Source organism: Lithobates pipiens, unplaced genomic scaffold (assembly GCF_037356315.1).
Source record: "Lithobates pipiens isolate NorthernLeopardFrog02 unplaced genomic scaffold, aLitPip1_a1.2 Scaffold_27, whole genome shotgun sequence".
Lineage (NCBI taxonomy): Eukaryota > Metazoa > Chordata > Amphibia > Anura > Ranidae > Lithobates > Lithobates pipiens.
The window spans coordinates 223,120,478-223,144,551 of NW_027507788.1; the positions used below are offsets into that span (position 1 = coordinate 223,120,478).

General features: G+C 46.0%; 1 protein-coding gene across 2 annotated transcripts in view; it reads right to left on the reverse strand.

Annotated features, from left to right (window-relative positions):
* NPHP4 (nephrocystin 4) overlaps positions 1-24,074 on the reverse strand; it is a 570,758-nt gene that overhangs the window by 223,987 nt on the left and 322,697 nt on the right. For both annotated transcript variants that reach the window (XM_077458285.1, XM_077458284.1), the window contains exons 12-13: positions 18,465-18,520; positions 12,050-12,175 (exon numbers count right to left, since the gene is read on the reverse strand). In XM_077458285.1, coding sequence (XP_077314411.1) covers positions 12,050-12,175; positions 18,465-18,520 — 182 coding nt within the window. The remainder of the gene's footprint in view (positions 1-12,049; positions 12,176-18,464; positions 18,521-24,074) is intronic.

Genomic DNA, 24,074 nt, shown 5'->3' on the forward strand with positions numbered 1-24,074 from the left:
CCCTGCAACACAAATATCATTTTTGGTGAGATACTCCCAAAAATGGAATTCACTTAGGCCCCTTACACACTGGGGAGGTACGGGCATCGGTGGTAAAGCGGTGCTATTTTTAGCGCCCTTTTACCAACGTTTTAGCGGCGGTATGTGGCCGCTAGCGGGGCGGTTTTAACCCCCCGCTAGCAGCCGAAAAAGGGTTAAAACCGCCCGCAAAGTAGAGGGGTGCGATTAATCGCGAAACGATCACGATCTCGATTCACCTCCCCACGCGATCTGGGTGACCAGCGATTTTCTTTTAGTGCCGCCTGTTCCACGTAACCAGCGTGGAACGCAAATGGCAGATATCGGAACTGACGTCAGCCATCGGAACTGACGTCAGTCATTGGAGCGTGCGATGTGGCGTGTCGCTGCCTGGTTGTGGGCGGGTACAGTGGCCGAGAAACAGCACACTGTTTACACTGTGATCACTCAGACGGAGCGATCACTTGTAAACAAAGCGGCGTCATGTCATGACGCCGGTTCCTCTCTCCCCCTCTGTACTAATCTGTACAGTGGAGGGGAGAGATCCAGAGATGGAAGCAGCCATCCCTCCTTACCCTGCCAATACCCTAGCAATACCCTAGCAATACCCTAACAATACCCTAGCAATACCCTAGCAATACCCTAGCAATACCCTAACAATACCCTAACAATACCCTAACAATACCCTAGCAATAACCTAGCAATACCCTAGCAATACCCTAGCAATACTCTAGCAATACTCTAGCAATACTCTAGCAATACTCTAGCAATACTCTAGCAATACTCTGCGATACCCTGCCAATACCCTAGCAATACCCTAGCAATACCCTAGCAATACCCTAGCAATACCCTAGCAATACTCTAGCAATACTCTAGCAATACTCTAGCAATACTCTGCGATACCCTGCCAATACCCTTCCTGCCAATACCCTAGCAATACCCTAGCAATACCCTAGCAATACCCTAGCAATACCCTAGCAATACCCTAGCAATACTCTAGCAATACTCTAGCAATACTCTGCGATACCCTGCCAATACCCTTCCTGCCAATACCCTAGCAATACCCTAGCAATACCCTAGCAATACTCTAGCAATACTATAGCAATACCCTGCCAATACCCTTCCTGCCAATACTCTAGCAATACCCTAGCAATACCCTAGCAATACCCTAGCAATACCCTAGCAATACTCTAGCAATACTCTAGCAATACTCTAGCAATACTCTAGCAATACTCTAGCAATACTCTAGCAATACCCTGCCAATACCCTTCCTGCCAATACTCTAGCAATACTCTAGCAATACCCTAGCAATACCCTAGCAATACCCTAGCAATACCCTAGCAATACTCTAGCAATACTCTAGCAATACCCTTCCTGCCAATACTCTAGCAATACTCTAGCAATACTCTAGCAATACCCTTCCTGCCAATACTCTAGCAATACCCTTCCTGCCAATACTCTAGCAATACCCTTCCTGCCAATACTCTAGCAATACCCTAGCAATACCCTAGCAATACTCTGCGATACCCTGCCAATACCCTTCCTGCCAATACCCTAGCAATACCCTAGCAATACTCTGCGATACCCTGCCAATACCCTTCCTGCCAATACCCTAGCAATACCCTAGCAATACTCTAGCAATACTCTAGCAATACCCTGCCAATACCCTTCCTGCCAATACTCAGCGATACCCTGCCTGTAAATTTTTCAAATAAAACAGTTTTTTGAGAATCGTGATCTTCATTCTAAGCAAAAGAATTGTGATTCTCATTTTTCCCAGAATCGTGCAGCTCTACCGCAAAGCGCCGCTTTGCCGGCGGTATAGCCGCGCTGCCCCATTTATTTCAATGGGTAGGAGCGGTTTAGGATTGGTGACTACACCGCTCCTTCACCGCTCCAAAGATACGGCCGGCAGGACTTTTTTCACCGCCCTGCCAGCGCACCGCTCCAGTGTGGAAGCCCTCCGGCTTTCACACTGGAGTGAAAGGGGCCGTTTTTTTTTCAGGCGCTATTTCGAGCTCTGTAGCGCCTGAAAACCGCCTCAGTGTGAAAGGGGCCTAAAGGGAGGCAGACCCTGTCACTTTCCTCATTAGAGCCCTGCAGGTGCAGCAGCCGATTGATAATTATAAAAGTGACTCCCATTCACATTGGCTCTACGCATGGACACAGAGAAACAAACAGCTATTTCTTCACAATATTAAAAAGGTAGAAAATCTGCAACAAAGTTTGTTACAATCCCTGCAAAGTACAGAGATCGCCCAGAGGGGGAGGGGTTTTTTCTCAATGAAAGTGAAGTAACTCTTTAGGGTAGAAGTCATGGTTTGTTCCTATATGGCTGGTTCACACACGCACTGAAGCTTAGCATGTTTTTAATATAGGAAATAGAGAATACATTGGTGCACCCCTCCGATTTTTACAATGACTTTGAATTATTTTATTTTTCTAAGCTGACTTCCACCCTTCCTTACTTCCCAATGGGGTGTTTGTAGGTTATAAAAAATAGCTTCTATCATGAGATAAGCAGAGCGGAATAAATCCAAAAAGTCATAAGAAGCTGCAGCAGGAGTTGAGCTCAATTTTGTACCCATCGGTGATCCTATAATAAGACGTACCTATAGGTAGTGTAAATATCTCCTAAACATGCGCCGCTTAAAGTGGTTGTAAACCCTTACAACACACTCTGACCTACAGGTAAGCCTAGATTAAGGCTCACCTGTAGGTCTAAGAAATATCTCCTAAGCCGAAAGACAGGCACCGCTGTCGATGGCGCATGCGCCGTAGACAGCGGCGCGCAGGCGCACTGAGCGAGGCACCCGTCAACGGCGATATGCCGCGCGTGGCGGCTCCTGTGTGCATGCGCGGGAGTGACATTGCGGCTTCCCGAATGACAGCGGCGGAGAAGCGAGACCCACGAGAAAATGGATGCTCCGGACTACAGGGGACAGCGGCGACTTCGCTGGCTCCTGTGTCAGGTAAGTGACACATAATGGGCTACTATGCGATGCGATGCGATGCATAGTAGTCCATTATGCTTTACCTTTGCAGGGAATCAAAGAGGAAGTAAACCCATCAGGGTTTACTTACTCTTTAAAGTCCTTGTAGGTCTTATTTTCAGGGTAGGGCTTATTTTCAGGGCAAACAGGGTAGGGCTTATTTGGGGGGTAGGGCTTATATTGCAGCCTTTACTGACAATCACTCTAGGTCTTATTTTCAGGGAAACAGGGTATACAGTGGTGTGAAAAAGTGTTTGCCCCCTTCCTCATTTCCTGTTCCTTTGCATGTTTGTCACACTTAAGTGTTTCGGAACATCAAACCAATTTAAACAATAGTCAAGGACAACACAAGTAAACACAAAATGCAATTTGTAAATGAAGGTGTTTATTATTAAAGGTGAAAAAAAATCCAAACCATCATGGCCCTGTGTGAAAAAGTGATTGCCCCCCTTGTTAAAACATACTATAACTGTGGTTGTCCACACCTGAGTTCAATTTCTCTAGCCACACCCAGGCCTGATTATTGCCACACCTGTTCACAATCAAGGCATCACTTAAATAGGAGCTGCTTGACACAGTAAGGTCCACCAGAAGATCCTTAAAAGCTACACATCATGCCGAGACCCAAAGAAATTCAGGAACAATTGAGAAAGAAAGTAATTGAGATGTATCAGTCTGGAAAGGGTTATAAAGCCATTTCCAAAGCTTTGGGAATCCAGCGAACCACAGTGAGAGCCATTATCCACAAATGGCCAAGACATGGAACAGTGGTGAACCTTCCCAGGAGTGGCCGGCCGCCCAAAATTACCCCAAGAGCGCAGCGACGACTCATCCAAGAGGTCACAAAAGACCCCACAACAACGTCCAAGGAACTGCAGGCCTCACTTGCCTCAGTTAAGGTCAGCGTTCATGCCTCCACCATCAGGAAAAGACTGGGCAAAAATGGCCTGCATGGCAGAGTTCCAAGGAGAAAACCACTGCTGAGCAAAAAGAACATCAAAGCTCGTCTCAATTTCGCCACAACACATCTTGATGATCCCCAAGACTTTTGGGACAACATTCTGTGGACCGATGAGACAAAAGTGGAACTCTTTGGAAGGTGTGTGTCCAAGTATATCTGGCGTAGAAGGAACACTGCATTTCATAAAAAGAACATTATACCAACAGTAAAATATGGTGGTGGTAGTGTGATGGTCTGGGGCTGTTTTGCTGCTTCAGGACCTGGAAGACTTGCCGTGATAAAAGGAACTATGAATTCTGCTGTCTACCAAGAGATCCTGAAGGAGAATGTCCGACCATCTGTTCGTGTACTCAAGCTGAAACGAACTTGGGTTCTGCAGCAGGACAATGATCCTAAACACACCAGCAAGTCCACCACCGAATGGCTGAAGAAAAACAAAATGAAGACTTTGGAGTGGCCTAGCCAAAGTCCTGACCTGAATCCTATTGAGATGTTGTGGTATGACCTTAAAAAGGCCGTTCATGCTCGAAAACCCTCTAATGTAACTGAATTAGGACAATTCTGCAAAGATGAGTGGGCCAAAATTCCTCCAGGACGCTGTAAAAGCCTCATTGCACGTTATCGCAAACGCTTGGTTGCAGTTGTTGCTGCTAAGGGTGGCCCAACCAGTTATTAGGTTTAGGGGGCAATCATTTTTTCACACAGGGCCATGATGGTTTGGATTTTTTTTCACCTTTCATAATAAACACCTTCATTTACAAATTGCATTTTGTGTTTACTTGTGTTGTCCTTGTCTATTGTTTAAATTGGTTTGATGTTCCGAAACACTTAAGTGTGACAAACATGCAAAGGAACAGGAAATGAGGAAGGGGGCAAACACTTTTTCACACCACTGTATATAGTATCTCACAAAAGTCAGTACACCCCTCACATTTGTGTAAATCTTTCCTTCTCTCTTTTCCTGTGACAACACTGAAGAAATGACACTTGTCTACAATGTAAAGTAGTGAGTGTACAGCTTGTATAACAGTGTAAATTTCCTGTCCCCTCAAAATAACTCAACACACAGCCATTAATGTCTAAACCGCTGGCAACAAAAGTCAGTATACCCCTAAGTGAAAATGTCCAAATTGGGCCCAAAGTGTCGATATTTTGTGTGGCCGCCATTATTTTCCAGCACTGCCTTCACCCTCTTGGGCATGGAGGTCAGCAGAGCTTCACAGGTCACCACTGGAGTCCTCTTCCCCTCCTCCATGAGGAGGCTCTAGTTGGCTACAAAAAGGGGGGGCTCGGGGGTGCAGAGCACTTGCGCCTGAAGTCCACCCAACTTGTGTGATATTAGCAAATTAATATTCGCTAATGTCTTCCTGCTTCTGCTCCCAGCCAATCAGAAAGCGGGCCCTGAGACCCGATTGGCACCTCTACTGCAAAGTAATAAAAGTGAGGCCATGGATTGCCCAGGGGGTTTGCGGGGGTGCCAGTGGTTCACCGCCTATCGCGCGCCCAGGGGGAGGGGTGTAATGCGATGGAATTGCCGCTTTGATCAATCGTGAACCGTGGAACGTGTCAGTAAAATTCCATTCTCTCACTGATCAGTCAACTCCGGTCATGTTGATTAGAAGACAGATTTATTACAGATGTACAGAGCAAAGGGGTGATAGATCTCTTACAGCAAGGAGTCCCACAGCAGAATCACACAGGAAATCTGTACACCAAGTTATTTTCTAGCAGTATTTGGCAGCCTGCCATTGGCTGAGACCCACTGGTGACTCCCGGTGCATTGCCAGCTTCATTGCCAAATCCAGCGTGCCTTTCACAAGGTTTCCTATCATGGTAACTTTTGCTAGTTCTTTAAGTATTGTTTTAGGCGTTGGTCGGGACTAGGAAAGTTGCATAAACAATAAGTCAGCGCCATTTTAGCTAGAGAAAGTGCATACAAGGAACAAGGCAAATGTCGATATCACCTGTAATTCTTTGCATATTTCTTATCAGACGGAGCGAGGGCGCCAGGTCTGTTTAACACCCCCCCCCCCCCCCCCCCCAGCAAAATATTGACCACCAGCTGCCACTGCCCTTTATCAGATGCCTCAACCCTCCACTTTCACATCAGAGTCCTCGGCCACCACGGAAACGCATGACGCTGTGCAACACTATGGGGTGCAGCGCAGCAACTCAGGGAAGCCCACAAGGCACCCCAGGGGCCACGGCACACCGGTTGAGAAAAGCTGCTTTAGGACGCATACCGGAAATATAGGTTACCTGCCCAACTCTTTGAAGCGGTTGTAAACCGCTGGGTGCTTTTTTTTTTTTTTTTTCTCCAGACCTGCAAGGTAAAGGCATAATGTGCTAGTATGCATTGCATACTAGCACATTATGTGAAACTTACTTGAAAACGAAGCCCTCCCGCGATGCGATGTCTTCACTGGAGGCCGCTTCCATCTTCCCCCGTCTTCCTTCCGGGTCTGCGGACTCCGGCTCTGTGACTGGCCAGGAGCCATGATGACGTCACTCCTTTATTTACGGCACAGGATTCCGCATCCAATGCGCCAATGACGTGCTTGGATGCATATATAGTCAATATCTCTTAAAGAGGAAGTAAACCCTGATGGGTGTTACTTCCTCTTTGTTTCCCTGCAAAGGCAAAGCATAATGGGCTACTATGCATCACATCTCATCGCATAGTAGCCCATTATGTGACCTGACACAGGAGCCAGCGATGTCCCCGATTTCCTCGCCGGCTCGAAGCGTTCATCTTCCAGGGGTGGACTGACCATTCGGCCACTCGGGCACTGCCCGAGGGCCCTGGGCCACTAGGGGGCCCCATCAGGGTTGCCAGCCTCCGTAAAACCAGGGACAGTATGTAAAAATATGTGTTTTATTTACATCTGTCTCTGAAACGTCTCTTACTGACGTCCTTTTCGTCTAAAAATCCTGAGATTGTAGCTGCCCCACCTCTCCAGGACCTTCTCAGCCAATAGAAACATGTCTGTGTATACTGTGTGATTGTACACTGTGTGTGTGTGTGTGTACTGTGTGGCCCCATAATCTCTGATTGCCTGGGGGCCCCATAATCTCCTATTGCCTGGGGGCCCCATTAGTTGTCAGCCCACCCCTGCCATCTTCCTTCCGGGGTCACGGACTCCGTGCGCACTTGAGCTGCCAGTCACAGCATGTCGTTTAATGAAAACGGCCCGCAGTGACCCTTCTAAAGTGCGCATGCACCAAGTACATCGGCGCATGCGCAGAAGAAATCCTTGTACAGGGAATTGTAAATATCTCCTAAACCATGTAGGTTTAGGAGTAGGGATGAGCCGAACACCCCCCGGTTCGGTTCACACCAGAACTTGCGAACGACCCCCGCGTTCGGTACGAACGTTAGAACCCCATTGAAGTCTATGGGACTCGAACGTTCGAATTGGAAAATACTAATTTTAACGGCTAATATGCAAGATAGTGTGCTAAAAAGGGTTTGGGGACCTGCCTCCTGCCTCAGGGGACATGGGTCACTGCAAAAAAAAGTTTTAAAAACTACCGTTTTGGCGGGAGCACTGATTTTAATGACGATTAAAGTGAAAAAAAAAGTGAAATATTCCTTTAAATATGGTGCCTGGGGGGTGTCTGTAGTATGCCTGTGAAGTGCCACGTGTTTCCCGTGTTTAGAACAGTCCCTGCACAAAATGACATTAAACGGAAATAATACCATTTAAAACTGCTTGCGGTTTTAATGTTATATCTGGTTCCTGCAATATGGTTGAAAATCATTCAGAAAAATGGCATGGGTAGCCCTCCCTGCCCATTACCAGCCTATTTGGGTCTTGTACGCATATTAAGGGGAACCCCGTACCCATATTAAAAAAAGGAAATGCGTGTGGCCCCCAGGCCCTATATACTCAGAACAGCAGTATACAGGCGGTGCAAACAAGACAGGGACTGTGTAGGTTTGTTGTGATAAGTTGAATCTGTTTGTCATTTTCAACTGGTACATTTTTAAAGTGTAGCTCCAGTCAAAAAAAATATCTTTAAGCTTTTTGGAAAACATAGGGAAGGGTTATCACCCCTGTATAATTTGTTTTGTCGTCCATCTTTTTTCATCTCACTTGCTGCTGTCTCCTTGCGTTTGCAAGTAGGAGATGTTTGTAAGTTGGATGTTTGAAAGTAGGGGCCTGCCCTATATTATAGCGGTATGTACTGGGTACAGAGCACGCAGACGCACGCACTATCTCCTAACACTACTGACTGCAAGCTCTATTATTAACCACTTGTTAGCCCAATGTTTGCATAAAGTGAAAGATGAAGTTATGCTGAGTAAATAGATATCAAACATGTCACTCTTCAAAATTGCACATGCCCGTGGAATGGCGCCAAACGTCGCTACTTAAAAAATCCCCATAGGCGACGCTTTAAATATTTTTTTACTGGTTACATGTTTTGAGTTGCAGAGGAGGTCTAGGACTAGAATTATTGCTCTCGCTCTAACATTCTCGGCGATACCTCACATGTGTGGCACATGCGAGCACATGGGGACATGGGCGCTTTAATTTTTATTTTATTTTTTTATTGTTCATTTTACTTTATTTATTTTAGTTTGACATTTTTTTTCCCAAAAATATATTTTTGATCACTTTTATTCCTATTACAAGAAATGTAAACATCCCTTGTAATAGGAATATGGGGCGACAGGTCCTCTTTACAGTGAAATCTGGGGGGTCAATATGACCCCACATCTCACCTCTAGGCTGGGAAGCCTGAAATAAAAAATTAAAAAAAAGATTCTGGCTTTGATCGTACTGGCGAGTTGTTAGAAGCACCGGAGGGCGGTGAGGGATGGGGGGCGTCTATGGCTGGGTACTTCAGGGTATCACCGAGTATGGCTGGGTATCTCTGAGTATGGCTGGGTATGGCAATTTATGGCAGGGTATTACAGAGTATTGGCGGGGTATTGGCGGGGTACTACAGAGTAATAGCAGGGTACTGCAGAGTATTGGGGGTACTGCAGAGTAATGGCGGGTACTGCAGAGTATTGGGGGGTACTGCAGAGTAATGGGGGGTACTGCAGAGTAATGGCAGGGTACTGCAGAGTAATGGCAGGGTACTGCAGAGTAATGGCAGGGTACTGCAGAGTAATGGCAGGGTACTGCACTGCAGAGTAATGGCAGGGTACTGCACTGCAGAGTAATGGCAGGGTACTGCACTGCAGAGTAATGGCAGGGTACTGCACTGCAGAGTAATGGCGGGGTACTGCACTGCACAGTAATGGCGGGGTACTGCACTGCACAGTAATGGCGGGGTACTGCACTGCAGAGTAATGGCGGGGTACTGCAGAGTAATGGCAGGGTACTGCAGAGTATGCACTGGTATTGCAGAGTATTGGCAGGGAATTGAGGGGTTAAATTCGGTGAGCAGCGATGTGGGCACTGCAGATGCAGCCCACATCGCTGCTGACACCGATCTCTTTCCCCTCCGCTGTACCGATCGGTACAGAAAGGGGAGGGAGGAACAGGCGTCATAACATGACGCCGGTGTGTTTCCAAGTGATCACTCCGTCATTTGACGGAGCAATCACGTGGTAAACGGCCGGTGGTCACGGATGCTCTCGAGTGCGCACACCTCGGGGCACGCGAGAGCACAATTCGGGAAGGCCGTTAATTAACGGCCTCTCTGAGTTAAACAACCGCCCTGAAGCCGTTAATCGGCAATGGGCAGTTGTTAAGTGGTTAAAGCTAGATGACTAGCTATATAGGTGAGGTGAATATAGTGGTGTATACTGCAGTCAGGGCACAGACAACAACCACTACACAGCAGCAAGATAGGAAATCAGCCAAAAACGATTGGTGTGTAACTGTGTTGAAGGTACACAGAACACCCACTGCTTCAGATGCAAAGTAACACACTACAGGAGGCGGCCTTAAAGGCGGCCTTATATAGTGTGGGGCGTGCACTACACAGTTTGAGCTATGATTGGCCACAGGCATCCTGCCTGTGGCCAATCATGGCTCTCCTCGCTGCCGGCGCTGCGATTGGCCAAGCATGCGGGGTCACAGTGCATGCTTGGCCAATCATCGGACAGCAATGCACTGCGCCAACGCAGTGCATTGTGGTCCGCGCGCGCGTCACTCGAATTTTGACGCGAACGGCCAAAACGTTCGGAATTCGCCGAACGCACGAACAGCCAATGTTCGAGTCGAACGTACGTTCGACTCGAACACGAAGCTCATCCCTATTTAGGAGATATTTGCAGCACCTATAGGTAAGCCTTAATCTAGGCTTACCTGTAGGTAAACCACTTCAGCCCCGGACCATTTTGCTGGCCAAAGACCAGACCACTTTTTGCGATTCGGCACTGCGTCGCTTTAACTGACAATTGCGCGGTCGTGCGACGTGGCTCCCAAACAAAATTGACGTCCTTTTTTCCCCACAAATAGAGCTTTCTTTTGGTGGTATTTGATCACCCCTGCGATTTTTATTTTTTGCGCTATAAACAAAAATAGAGCGACAATTTTGAAAAAAAACGCATTATTTTTAACTTTTTGTTATAATAAATATCTCCCAAAAATATATAAAAAACATTTTTTTCCCTCAGTTTAGGCCAATACGTATTCTTCTACATATTTTTGGTAAAAAAAAAATCACAATAAGCGATTATTGATTGGTTTGCGCAAAAGTTATAGCGTTTACAAAATAGGGGATAGTTTTATATCATTTTTATTAATAATTTTTTTTTGTACTAGTAATGACGGCGATCAGCGATTTTTATTGTGACTGCGACATTGTGGCGGACACATCGGACATTTTTGACACATTTTTCAGACCATTGTCATTTATACAGCAATCAGTGCTATATAAATGCAGTGATTCCTGTGTAAATGACACTGACAGTGAAGGGGTTAACCAGTGGGTGGCAGTGTAGGGGTTAAGTGTTCCTAGGGGCGTGTTACTAACTGTGGGGGGCTGGGCTTTGTTTTAGTGAACACTGATCTCTGCTCCAATCACATGGAGCAGAGATCAGCGTCACTTGTTTCTAGGCAGAACGGGGAGATGCTGTTTACAACGGAATTTCCTCGTTCAGCCGCCCCGTGAGACGATCGCGGGTATGCCCGTGGCGATCGAGTCTGCGAGACCCGTGACTGGACTCACGGGGGTCCTGATCAGCACGCGATGGCAGGGCGGCATTATAGATTGGACGTACCCGTACGCCGATATGCCTGCCCGTGCCATTCTGCCGACGTAGATCGGCGTGCGCCGGTTGGGAACTGGTTAAAGAGGAAGTAAACCCTGATGAGTTTACTTCCTCTTTCATTCCCTGCAAAGGTAAAGCATAATGGACTACTATGCATCGCATCGCATCGCATCGCATCGCATCGCATCGCATAGTAGTCCATTATGTGTCACTTACCTGACACAGGAGCCAGCAAAGTCACCGCTGTCCCCTGTAGTCCGGCGCATCCATCTTCTCAGTGGGTCTCGCTGCTCCGCCGCTGTCATTCGGCGAAGCCGCGATGACGTCACTCCTGCACATGCGCACGGGAGCCGCCACGCGCGGCATATCACCGTTGATGGGTGCCGCGCTCAGTGCGCCTGCGCGCCGCTGTCTACGGCGCATGCACCGTAGACAGCGGTGCCTGTCCTTCGGCAAATATCTCCTAAACCGTGTAGGTTTAGGAGATATTTCTTGGACCTACAGGTAAGCCTTAATCTAGGCCTTAATCTAGGCTTACCTGTAGGTCAAAGTGTGTTGTAAGGGTTTACAACCACTTTAACGAGGGCTTATTTGGGGGGTAGGGCTTATATTGCAGCCATCACCGACAATCACGCTAGGTCTTATTTTTGGGGGAAATAGGGTCGTTTATACGATTTAGAAAATTGCTGTGCACCGCTAAAGTGTTTGGGTTTGCCTTGAAGAAAAGGTAGGGACCTTACTATGAACAGATATATGACATGCAGCCTTTCACTAAAAGCCCAAATGCCCTCAAATCGCATCATCAGCTGTGCGTCTTCTCAGCACGTGGAAAGCAACTTTATTTTTTCGTATTTCGGAGGCTGGAAATGCGAAACGTTAGAATAACGTAACAAGACTTACCGCGTGAGAGGGATGAAAGGCCATTGGGGAAGGCAGGAGCTGGCTGGGGACTTGCTGTAGAGGCGTTTTAGACGAGTGACTTATGGTTGGATAGCGGGACGATGTCGTCAGCTGGGAGATCGACAGCTACAGGAAAAAACAAAACAGTTCCATCTCAGCGGGGATTGTGAAAGGTCAAAATCAACATGTCAACCTAGTCTATGGTGCTTCTCTCACATCTTCTACGTGGGCTTGTAGGAGATATCACACGGGGGGGGGGGGGGGGGGGCACTCGGGGAAACGGAAGATCTCCAGAAGGACGGAGAACTACAGACTTTCATCAGAGCTTCAAAAGCAAATCCTTCTCCGTACAGCTCAGAGGTCGGAGATTACACCGGCCTTCCTTCTCACTTTAGGTTGGTCCAATTTTCCATTTATCGGTGGACAGCCCTACAATACTTTATCATCATTCAGGTACACTGATGGGTAAATGATGGCATCCAGGACCATCTTAAATCATGGGCACTGCCCAGGGACCCCAGGTGCATAGAGGCAGGGCTGCTGTTAGAAATGATGGGGACCCACACAGCCTACCTGACAGGGCACCCCCCCCCCCCCCCCCCGACCATAAGTAACTGAGGACATAGGTGTATCAGTCCCTTTCTTTGAAGCCTCAGTTGCAAAAATGAATAAATAGGAAGCACTCTGAAGCTTCTTGCTCATTCACAGGATGAAGCATAGTAAACACAGTTTACTATGCCTCCGTGATGAAAGGACACAGAGGTGATTGGTACCAATTGCGCACTGTGTTCATTTAGGAAAGGAAGGGGCCAATTAATTCCCCTTGTGTGCCCGAAGCAGCTTCCAGCAGTAGAGGAGGAAAGCTGGCAGAGCTGCGAAGAAGAGGGGCACACAGGGGGGCCTGGACAGCAGATGGAAGGGGTGCATGTGCTACAACCGCTCCCCAGCAGTGCAGCCGGAGGGAGAAGCTGGCAGCATTGCAGGGGAAGGCTGAAAGGTATTGGTGTCTGCAATAAGACAGTACAGCCGGTCCTCCTGCTTAGCAGGTGCCAGAGGCCCCCTTTTCGAGCTGATGGGGCCCAGGCCCAGTACAGGAGGGCGGGTTGTACTGCCTTATCAGCGGCTCTGCATGAAGGCGTCATGATAATCTTTACCTGCCAAATGTCCCAGATTTGCTGGGACAGTCCTGCTTTTTCCTAAGCTGTCCCAGCATCCCAGAACCTGTACTGTGCCTTCTCAATCCCAGTACTGTGCCCTCCTGACCCGCCCTGTACTGTGCCTTCTCAATCCCAGTACTGTGCCCTCCTGACCCGCCCTGTACTGTGCCTTCTCAATCCCAGTACTGTGCCCTCCTGACCCGCCCTGTACTGTGCCTTCTCAATCCCAGTACTGTGCCCTCCTGACCCGCCCTGTACTGTGCCTTCTCAATCCCAGTACTGTGCCCTCCTGACCCGCCCTGTACTGTGCCTTCTCAATCCCAGTACTGTGCCCTCCTGACCCGCCCTGTACTGTGCCTTCTCAATCCCAGTACTGTGCCCTCCTGACCCGCCCTGTACTGTGCCTTCTCAATCCCAGTACTGTGCCCTCCTGACCCGCCCTGTACTGTGACCTTTGCGCTAATTAGTCTTTGATTTATGCCAGGTTTTATTTACTGTGTTGTGACAGGTCCTCTTGAATCCTGCACAGGCATCAGCAGCCAGGTGGTGGAAGAAAATGTACCCTTGACCATTGCTGGTGGGAAGATGGAAGAGGGGAGCAGGGTGGTGGTGGGCAGGGCTGCAGCTAGAAATCATGGGGCTCTCTACAGCCTTATTGACTGGGCCCCCCACCCCCAACCCGGCCTACACCCCACCCGCCCCCGCTGGGGTGCAGCAAAACAGCACAACCGACTTTCCCCCCACACCGTGAAAATGAAAAAAAAAAATCTCACTTCCTGGGCCCCTCTGTCGAAACAATGGGGCCCAGGGAAATGTAAATTAAGCCCTGGTAAACAAGTAGGAGTGGGGGGGGGGGGGGGGTTCTTTTTTTCCCTTTGCTGCTGTTATTTGTGTGATGTGAGGTTTTTTAGTTTGAAGAAATAAAAGGCACTTTTTACTTTTCATCTGATCCAGAGTGCGGCTGTAAAGAGTTTGTTCATCCTTTATCTACTTGGGGGTGTTACATAGCAGGTGAGGTTGAAAAAAGACACAAGTCCATCAAGTCCAACCTATGTGTGTGATTATATGTCAGTATTACATTGTATATCCCTGTATGTTGTGGTCATTCAGGTGATTATCTAAGCCCTGGTACACACGGTCGGAGATTCCGACAACCAAATCCGTCGGATTTTGACGGACGGATTTTGTCCCAAACTGTTGCATACACACAGTCGGACAAAGTTGTCGGAAAATCCGACGTGATGACGTTATTTCGTTATGACGGGACTACGTTCAGGCTAGTAGCCAATAGCTTTGATGTAGGAATTTGATCTGAGCATGCGTGGCACTTTGTCCGATCGGAATTCTCTACACATGATCGGAGTATGTCCGATCGGAGCATTTTGTCGGAAAATTTTATCAACAAGTTTGAAAACTTTATCATACAAAGAAACAAAACAAAGTGGTTAACCTGAAAATTCAAATCCAACCACTAACAAAATCCAGATACACCACGTCTACGGGCCTTCCTTTATCTAGATACACCACGTCTACGGGCCTTCCTTTATCCAGATACACCACATCTACAGGCCTTCCTTTATCTAGATACACCATGTCTATGGGCCTTCCTTTATCTAGATACACCACGTCTACGGGCCTTCCTTTATCCAGATACACCACGTCTACGGGCCTTCCTTTATCTAGATACACCACATCTACGGGCCTTCCTTTATCCAGATACACCACGTCTACGGACCTTCCTTTATCTAGATACACCACATCTACGGGCCTTCCTTTATCCAGATACACCACGTCTACGGGCCTTCCTTTATCTAGATACACCACATCTACGAGCCTTCCTTTATCTACATACACCACATCTACAGGCCTTCCTTTATCTAGATACACCACGTCTACGGGCCTTCCTTTATCCAGATACACCACGTCTACGGGCCTTCCTTTATCTAGATACACCACATCTATGAGCCTTCCTTTATCTACATACACCACATCTACGGGCCTTCCTTTATCCAGATATACCACATCTACAGGCCTTCCTTTATCTAGATACACCACATCTACGGACCTTCCTTTATCCAGATACACCACGTCTACGGGCCTTCCTTTATCTAGATACACCACGTCTACGGGCCTTCCTTTATCCAGATACACCACGTCTACGGGCCTTCCTTTATCTAGATACACCACATCTATGAGCCTTCCTTTATCTCGATACACCACATCTACAGGCCTTCCTTTATCTACATACACCACATCTACAGGCCTTCCTTTATCTAGATACACCACGTCTACGGGCCTTCCTTTACCTAGATACACTACGTCTACGGGCCTTCCTTTATCTAGATACACCACATCTACGAGCCTTCCTTTATCTACATACACCACATCTACGGGCCTTCCTTTATCTAGATACACCACATCTACGGGCCTTCCTTTATCTAGATACACCACGTCTACAGGCCTTCCTTTATCTAGATACACCACATCTACGGGCCTTCCTTTATCTAGATACACCACGTCTACAGGCCTTCCTTTATCCAGATACACCACGTCTACAGACCTTCCTTTATCCAGATACACCACATCTACGAGCCTTCCTTTATCTAGATACACCACGTCTACGGGCCTTCCTTTATCTAGATACACCACATCTACGAGCCTTCCTTTATCTACATACACCACATCTACAGGCCTTCCTTTATCTAGATACACCACGTCTACGGGCCTTCCTTTATCCAGATACACCACGCCTACGGGCCTTCCTTTATCCAGATACACCACGTCTACGGGCCTTCCTTTATCTAGATACACCACGTCTACGGGCCTTCCTTTATCCAGATACACCACGTCTACGGGCCTTCCTTTATCTAGATACACCACATCTACGAGCCTTCCTTTATCTACATACACCACATCTTCAGGCCTTCCTTTATCTAGATACACCACGTCTACGGGCCTTCCTTTACCTAGATACACTACGTCTACGGGCCTTCCTTTATCTAGATACACCACATCTACGAGCCTTCCTTTATCTACATACACCACATCTACGGGCCTTCCTTTATCCAGATATACCACATCTACAGGCCTTCCTTTATCTAGATACACCACATCTACGGGCCTTCCTTTATCTAGATACACCACGTCTACGGGCCTTCCTTTATCCAGATACACCACGTCTACGGGCCTTCCTTTATCTAGATACACCACATCTACGAGCCTTCCTTTATCTACATACACCACATCTACAGGCCTTCCTTTATCTAGATACACCACGTCTACGGGCCTTCCTTTACCTAGATACACCACGTCTACAGGCCTTCCTTTATCTAGATACACCACATCTACGGGCCTTCCTTTATCTAGATACACCACGTCAACAGGCCTTCCTTTATCTAGATACACCACGTCTACAGGCCTTCCTTTATCCAGATACACCACGTCTACAGGCCTTCCTTTATCCAGATACACCACGTCTCCTGGCCTTCTTTTATCTAGATACACCACGTCTACGGGCCTTCCTTTATCTAGATACACCACATCTACGAGCCTTCCTTTATCTACATACACCACATCTACAGGCCTTCCTTTATCTAGATACACCACGTCTACGGGCCTTCCTTTACCTAGATACACTACGTCTACGGGCCTTCCTTTATCTAGATACACCACATCTACGAGCCTTCCTTTATCTACATACACCACATCTACGGGCCTTCCTTTATCCAGATATACCACATCTACAGGCCTTCCTTTATCTAGATACACCACATCTACGGGCCTTCCTTTATCTAGATACACCACGTCTACGGGCCTTCCTTTATCCAGATACACCACGTCTACGGGCCTTCCTTTATCTAGATACACCACATCTACGAGCCTTCCTTTATCTACATACACCACATCTACAGGCCTTCCTTTATCTAGATACACCACGTCTACGGGCCTTCCTTTACCTAGATACACCACGTCTACAGGCCTTCCTTTATCTAGATACACCACATCTACGGGCCTTCCTTTATCTAGATACACCACGTCAACAGGCCTTCCTTTATCTAGATACACCACGTCTACGGGCCTTCCTTTATCTAGATACACCACGTCTACAGGCCTTCCTTTATCCAGATACACCACGTCTACAGGCCTTCCTTTATCCAGATACACCACGTCTCCTGGCCTTCTTTTATCTAGATACACCACGTCTACGGGCCTTCCTTTATCTACATACACCACATCTACAGGCCTTCCTTTATCTAGATACACCACGTCTACGGGCCTTCCTTTATCCAGATACACCACGTCTACGGGCCTTCCTTTATCCAGATACACCACGTCTACGGGCCTTCCTTTATCTAGATACACCACGTCTACGGGCCTTCCTTTATCCAGATACACCACGTCTACGGGCCTTCCTTTATCTAGATACACCACATCTACGAGCCTTCCTTTATCTACATACACCACATCTACGGGCCTTCCTTTATCCAGATATACCACATCTACAGGCCTTCCTTTATCTAGATACACCACATCTACGGGCCTTCCTTTATCTAGATACACCACGTCTACGGGCCTTCCTTTATCCAGATACACCACGTCTACGGGCCTTCCTTTATCTAGATACACCACATCTACGAGCCTTCCTTTATCTAGATACACCACATCTACGGGCCTTCCTTTATCTAGATACACCACGTCTACAGGCCTTCCTTTATCTAGATACACCACATCTACGGGCCTTCCTTTATCTAGATACACCACGTCAACAGGCCTTCCTTTATCTAGATACACCACGTCTACAGGCCTTCCTTTATCCAGATACACCACGTCTACAGGCCTTCCTTTATCCAGATACACCACGTCTCCTGGCCTTCTTTTATCTAGATACACCACGTCTACATCTCAGGTGCAAGCCATCCGGTCCCGGTGACTTATTAATGTTGAGTTTTTTTCTAATTCTGTCTTCTGTTAGCCATGGAGGTGCTTCCTGTGATGTGTCATGAGGATAAACACTGCAGTTTTGGTTACTAAAGCCCCCCAATTCCCTCGTGAAGGCTGAGGAGAAGAATCAATTCAATACCTTGGCCATCTTTCCAGCTCAGAAATAGACCTACCGCACTTTGTAATTAGCACTCAGAAACAGAACTTGACAGACATGCCCCCCTCCCCTTCTCTGTAATGCAATTCTGTGTGGCAAAAACATCAGGAGTACAACATTATATAAAAAAAAAGGTTGCCCTGTACAGCAATATACTTACTGCAGGTCCTAGCTGAGACTCCTGAAAGTTGACAGATGTTGGCACCAATCTCTTTGCTAAAAAACGAAAATAAAATGTTAATAAAATAAATAAAATGTATAATTAATTGTACTATCTTACCAATGTCCTTGCTTAAAAATAAACAATACAAGTGTAAAAATAATAAATGAATACAATTTATGAATTCTTTTACTATCTTACCAATGTCTTTGATAAAAAAAAAAAAAAAAACATTTGAAAAAAAAAAACATTTGAAAAAAAAAAAATATATGAATTCTTTTACTATCTCACCAATGTCTTTGATAAAAATAAATAAACATTTAAAAAAATAAAAATTATGATTTCTTTTACTATCTTACCAATGTCTTTGATAAAAAACAAAAACAAAAAAAAACAATAAAAAATAAAAAAAATATATAAAATATATGATTTATTTTACTATCTTACCAATGTTAAAGAAAAACAAAACAGAACAAAAATGTAAAAATAAAATGTATGATGTATTTTGCTATCTCATTAGATAAAAAAAAAAAAAGAAAATAGTTCTGACTTATTTTAGGTTATTGTATATTTAGAAGCCATGTTATAGCTCTGCAATGTACTGAATTCTATCTGCTGAAAGTTCATGGCGTATTTTTGTGCTTAAAAAACCCATATATTTTTAATTCACATTTTATATGCATTCAAATACTTTTTTTTTTGATACATCAAAAACACTTTCCCGGGGTATTTTGTGTGCAGCTCCATGAAGTAAACTGCAAAGTATAATGCAGTTATCAGGGGGTATATTTTGTGTTATCTGTATACAGTGACCAGGTATTGGGATCAAATGGTCAGAAGCTTGAAAAAAAAAAAAAAGAAAAAAAAAAAAGTTTTGAATAAAGAAAATGTGCACAGCCAGCACATCTCAGGACTGGTACGCTGCAATGTAGTACATTTTTGTTCTTGGGTTTTGATACTCTTTAAAGCCTATTTATGGTGAAAATGTCAAATCCTATCTTCATTTACACATTGGATTCCAAATATTTATGGCCTCTTCCTATTAGGAGAAAGAATGACCGACAATTGTTTGTCCAGACTTCTCTTGTGGGTCATAGGGGTGCACTTAGTTCTGCTCTCCTGTGACCCAGAATCAGCCCGCAGCAGGCTAAATGCTCTGTCGGCTGATGTCACAGAATGACCCCAGTCTTTGCATGACAATAATGTCGGGATTCACCCAGATGCCCGCTGAGAGTCTGAGCCAGCCACTCCCGCCCCCCTCGCCATCCAAGCGTTCCAGTGAGCGCTGGAGGGGCAGAGCAGAGAGTGGGAACTGACGGTCACTGTGCTCAGGACAGACTGAAGAACTGAGCGATTGACGGTCTTGTGATCGCTCAGTTCTCAGGCTTATAGCCAGCGGGGAACAGCTGTAGCATTGTACTGATGCTTCAGCCATATATATGTTTGATTTTTTTTTTTTACTTCCTGCACTTCTTAAATCTGAACCATCTTGTAGTTTGTAGACTTACTTAGTGAAGATCCCACACATTGACTTCCTGGAATTCTGGTACACGGAGTCACTATGCCCTGTGGGTGGGCACTGCTGTGTCGTCACACAATTCATAAAACATATAAAACAGGCACTCACCCCTAGTTCTAGGTCAATACCACTATTCCCAAAGTCAAAAATTGCCTGCGATAGTGCTTCCTAATGTACATGAACTGTATGGAAGTCATGCTAATTAGCTAACTGGTCATGGGTAAACCTATTAAACCAGCATCCCTTGTAAGGTAGAAAGACCCAGTGCTATAGGATGACCAGAGGGTGAAGCTCTGGGATCATGAGGAGCTCATATGTTAAACACGAGGCCCGCGAGGCCACAGAGATGCTTGCCTTAGTCCCCCATTCGGCAGCAGAGAAGAGGACAGAACTCTTCCCACAGATCCTGCACCTCTCTGTGCAGTTGCAGCCCCCCCCCCCCTTATCTCTGCCTCTCCTGCTCTCAGCATTCAGCAGACTCCAGCCCTTCTCTGGTCCTCCTCCAGACCCTGCACTAATTCTGCTTCACAGCTCTGCCCCCAGCTTTTCCCTGGCAGCAGCACAAAGTAAGGGGGGTGCACTGTGATGTAAGGGAGGGTGGGAGACTCTTGACTTCTGAGGGTGGGGGTTCTTGACATCTGATTTAACCACTTCCATACCCGACACTTTCCCCCATCTCCTGCAGAAAGTTCTTCTATCAACACCTGACAGCACTCATGTTCCTCCTGTCCATCAGCACCATCTGTTTCACCTACAGTGGGGCCTGGGCTATAAATACAAGAGAAGTCAACCTCGTAAATTCAGTCGCCTACCTGGTACGTGGCACATCTTCATGTAGTCTTCCACTTCCTGGAAGGAGACCAAGGTTCCAGGCCTTGGCTATACTCTGCTTGACATCAAAGAACAGACAAGTTGCCAGCTTTAATTGACATCGAAAAAGATCTGGGATCAGACAGTGTAACAAATCCAGCATGGCATCAGCTGGAATAGAGCTTGAAGCAAGGCAAAAACCCTCGACCAGAATCCCAGTAACCATTGCCAGGAACACCATATATGCAAAACATCGCCATGCTGCCCACAGGCTGCAAAACATCTGCCACCCAATATCATCTGAAGAGAACTTGGTATGCTGATTCAAGAATAGATGTGTTGTAGGAGCATTTTTCTATTGTCGACCAGGTTTTATTCCAGACCTCGGTGGCCTACATAGGATATAGTCGATATGGAGGTCTGGTTGGTGAGCATAGAGTAGATATCAGAGATAAGTTCCTGAGATCCAAGCAAATGCAATAACCAGTGCTCAAAGGACGTTTCCCATAGGGAAATTCAGATACCCAACGTAGAGTCATTATCCAGAGTCAAAGTTGTAGAGAACGGTAAAATTTGTCTGTGGGACCCTCATGAGTTTCTTGTAAGAAACTTTCTGGTCATTAGAAAATGATCTACATACAGTGCCTTGCGAAAGTATTCGGCCCCTTTGAACTTTTCAACCTTTTGCCACATTTCAGGCTTCAAACATAAAGATATAAAATTTTTATTTTTTATGAAGAATCACCAACAAGTGGGACACAATTGTGAAGTGGAACGAAATCTATTGGATATTTTAAACTTTTTTAGCAAATAAAAAACTGAAAAGTGGTGCGTGCAAAATTATTCGGCCCCTTTACTTTCAGTGCAGCAAACTCACTCCAGAAGTTCAGCGAGGATCTCTGAATGATCCAATGTTGTCCTAAATGACTGATGGTGATAAATAGAATCCACCTGTGTGTAATCAAGTCTCTGTATAAATGCACCTGCTCTGTGATAGTCTCAGGGTTCTGTTGAAAGCGCAGAGAGCATCATGAAGACCAAGGAACACACCAGGCAGGTCCGTAATACTGTTGTGGAGAAGTTTAAAGTCGGATTTGGATACAAAAAGATTTCCCAAGCTTTAAACATCCCAAGGAGCACTGTGCAAGCGATCATTTTGAAATGGAAGGAGTATCAGACCACTGCAAATCTACCAAGACCTGGCCGTAACCCTAAACTATCAGCTCAGACAAGGAGAAGACTGATCAGAGATGCAGCCAAGAGGCCCATGATCACTCTGGATGTACTGCAGAGAACTACAGCTGAGGTGGGAGAGTCTGTCCATAGGACAACAATCAGTCGTACACTGCACAAATCTGGCCTTTATGGAAGAGTGGCAAGAAGAAAGCCATTTCCCAAAGATATCCATAAAAAGTCTCGTCTAAAGTTTGCCACAAGCCACCTGGGAGACACACCAAACATGTGGAAGAAGGTGCTCTGGTCAGATGAAACCAAAATCCAACTTTTTGCCCACAATGCAAAACGATATGTTTGGCGTAAAAGCAACACAGCTCATCACCCTCAAAACACCATCCCCACTGTCACACATGGTGGTGGCAGCATCATGGTTTGGGCCTGCTTTTCTTCAGCAGGGACAGGGAAGATGGTTAAAATTGAGGGGAAGATGGATGCAGCCAAATACAGGACCATTCTGGATGAAAACCTGTTGGAGTCTGCAAAAGACCTGAAACTGGGACGGAGATTTACCTTCCAACAAGACAATGATCCCAAACATACAGCAAAATCTACAAAGGAATGGTTCACAAATAAACGTATCCAGGTGTTAGAATGGCCAAGTCAAAGTCCAGACCTGAATCCAATCGAGAATCTGTGGAAAGAGCTGAAAACTGCTGTTCACAAACGCTCTCCATCCAACCTCACTGAGCTCCAGCTGTTGTAGATAATGATAAAATTAGTCTGGGGCAGCCTCATGAGTTTCTTGTAAGAAACGTCCTGGTCCTTAAAATATGATGTACGTGTGAAATCTCATGAGATGACCACCATGTGAATGCAACTGTTTGTTCCAAATCCGGTGAGAAGAGAGGGTTACGCAGAATCGGCAGTAAGGCAGACGTGAGTCTGCCCCAGTATCAGACCAAGTCCCACAATTTCAAACCATGCTCCATTAGGGGGCTCAGAGAGTGGACGTAGCTTATAAGGAAGTCAAAGTAAGACCGTTATGTGGATTGGTGCGCAATTGGGAGATCCATGAGTACCCATAGCGGGATGAGCATTCCTTCATTTCAATGACCAGAATTAATTAATATTCTGGCCAATGAAATAAATGAATGCCAATATGCTTGACATGCCTAAACATGTTGGAGAGAAACGTGGCTGTAGGTGCATTTTTAATGCTGCTTTCTCCTGCCAGGAAGAGGCATTTAGAAGAGTCGCAGTGTCCATGAGGCCTAAAACAATAATAATAATAATGATCTCACCCCCTCCTTCCCTTTCCAACTCCTAGGCAGGCTATTATTTATTTAGTATTACAGGTACACTTAAAAACTGAGTAAACAAGCCAATGACCTGCCTCCCCGATGGCCTTCTCTTTGTATTTTTCGCTCGCCTTTTTCTCCGGCGTTCTTCTGTCAGACTTTTTCAGAGACGCAGTTCTTTATAAAGAAATGTAGAAACCTTTCTCGGCAGCCGGGAAGGAGTAGGTCAGTGTTACCAGCTTTTCAATATTTTTTTTTTTTTTTCTCTTTGATGCTGAATGAATCCGACCTGATTATTCCATCTCAAGGTCATTCGGGGTTTAAATGGCATTGATCGACGACACGGCGAGCTGTTAACTGCTATTTTAGATTATTCCCTTCTCTGTGAAGCCTCTAATATCATTACTAAAAAAAAAGGTGATCGCTTTCTCTGCGCTAGACGTGGGACCGAAGCTCATTTTTTTGCTCTTATTTTTACTTCTAAGACAGGAACTTCGTCAAACTTGAAATATTTCCAGTGTCCCCCATACAGGCGGACATCAGGAGACCTTAGAACCGAGGTATAAAGGCAAATAAAAATAATCTTTACAAGAAAATTCTTTCATCGCAGAAAAAGGCGCTATGTAGATATTAACACTCAAGGGGCAATTTATTAGGAGAACCACAACTCATACTGGGTAGGGCCTCCCTCTGCTCGTAATACAGCCTCCATTCTTGGTGGCATGGATCCCACATTTCTTTGAAAAAATGCTCATGTTCAGACGTTACTGGCGTGTTTCAGCCGTTCCTTTTGAAGTCTAGGAGGCC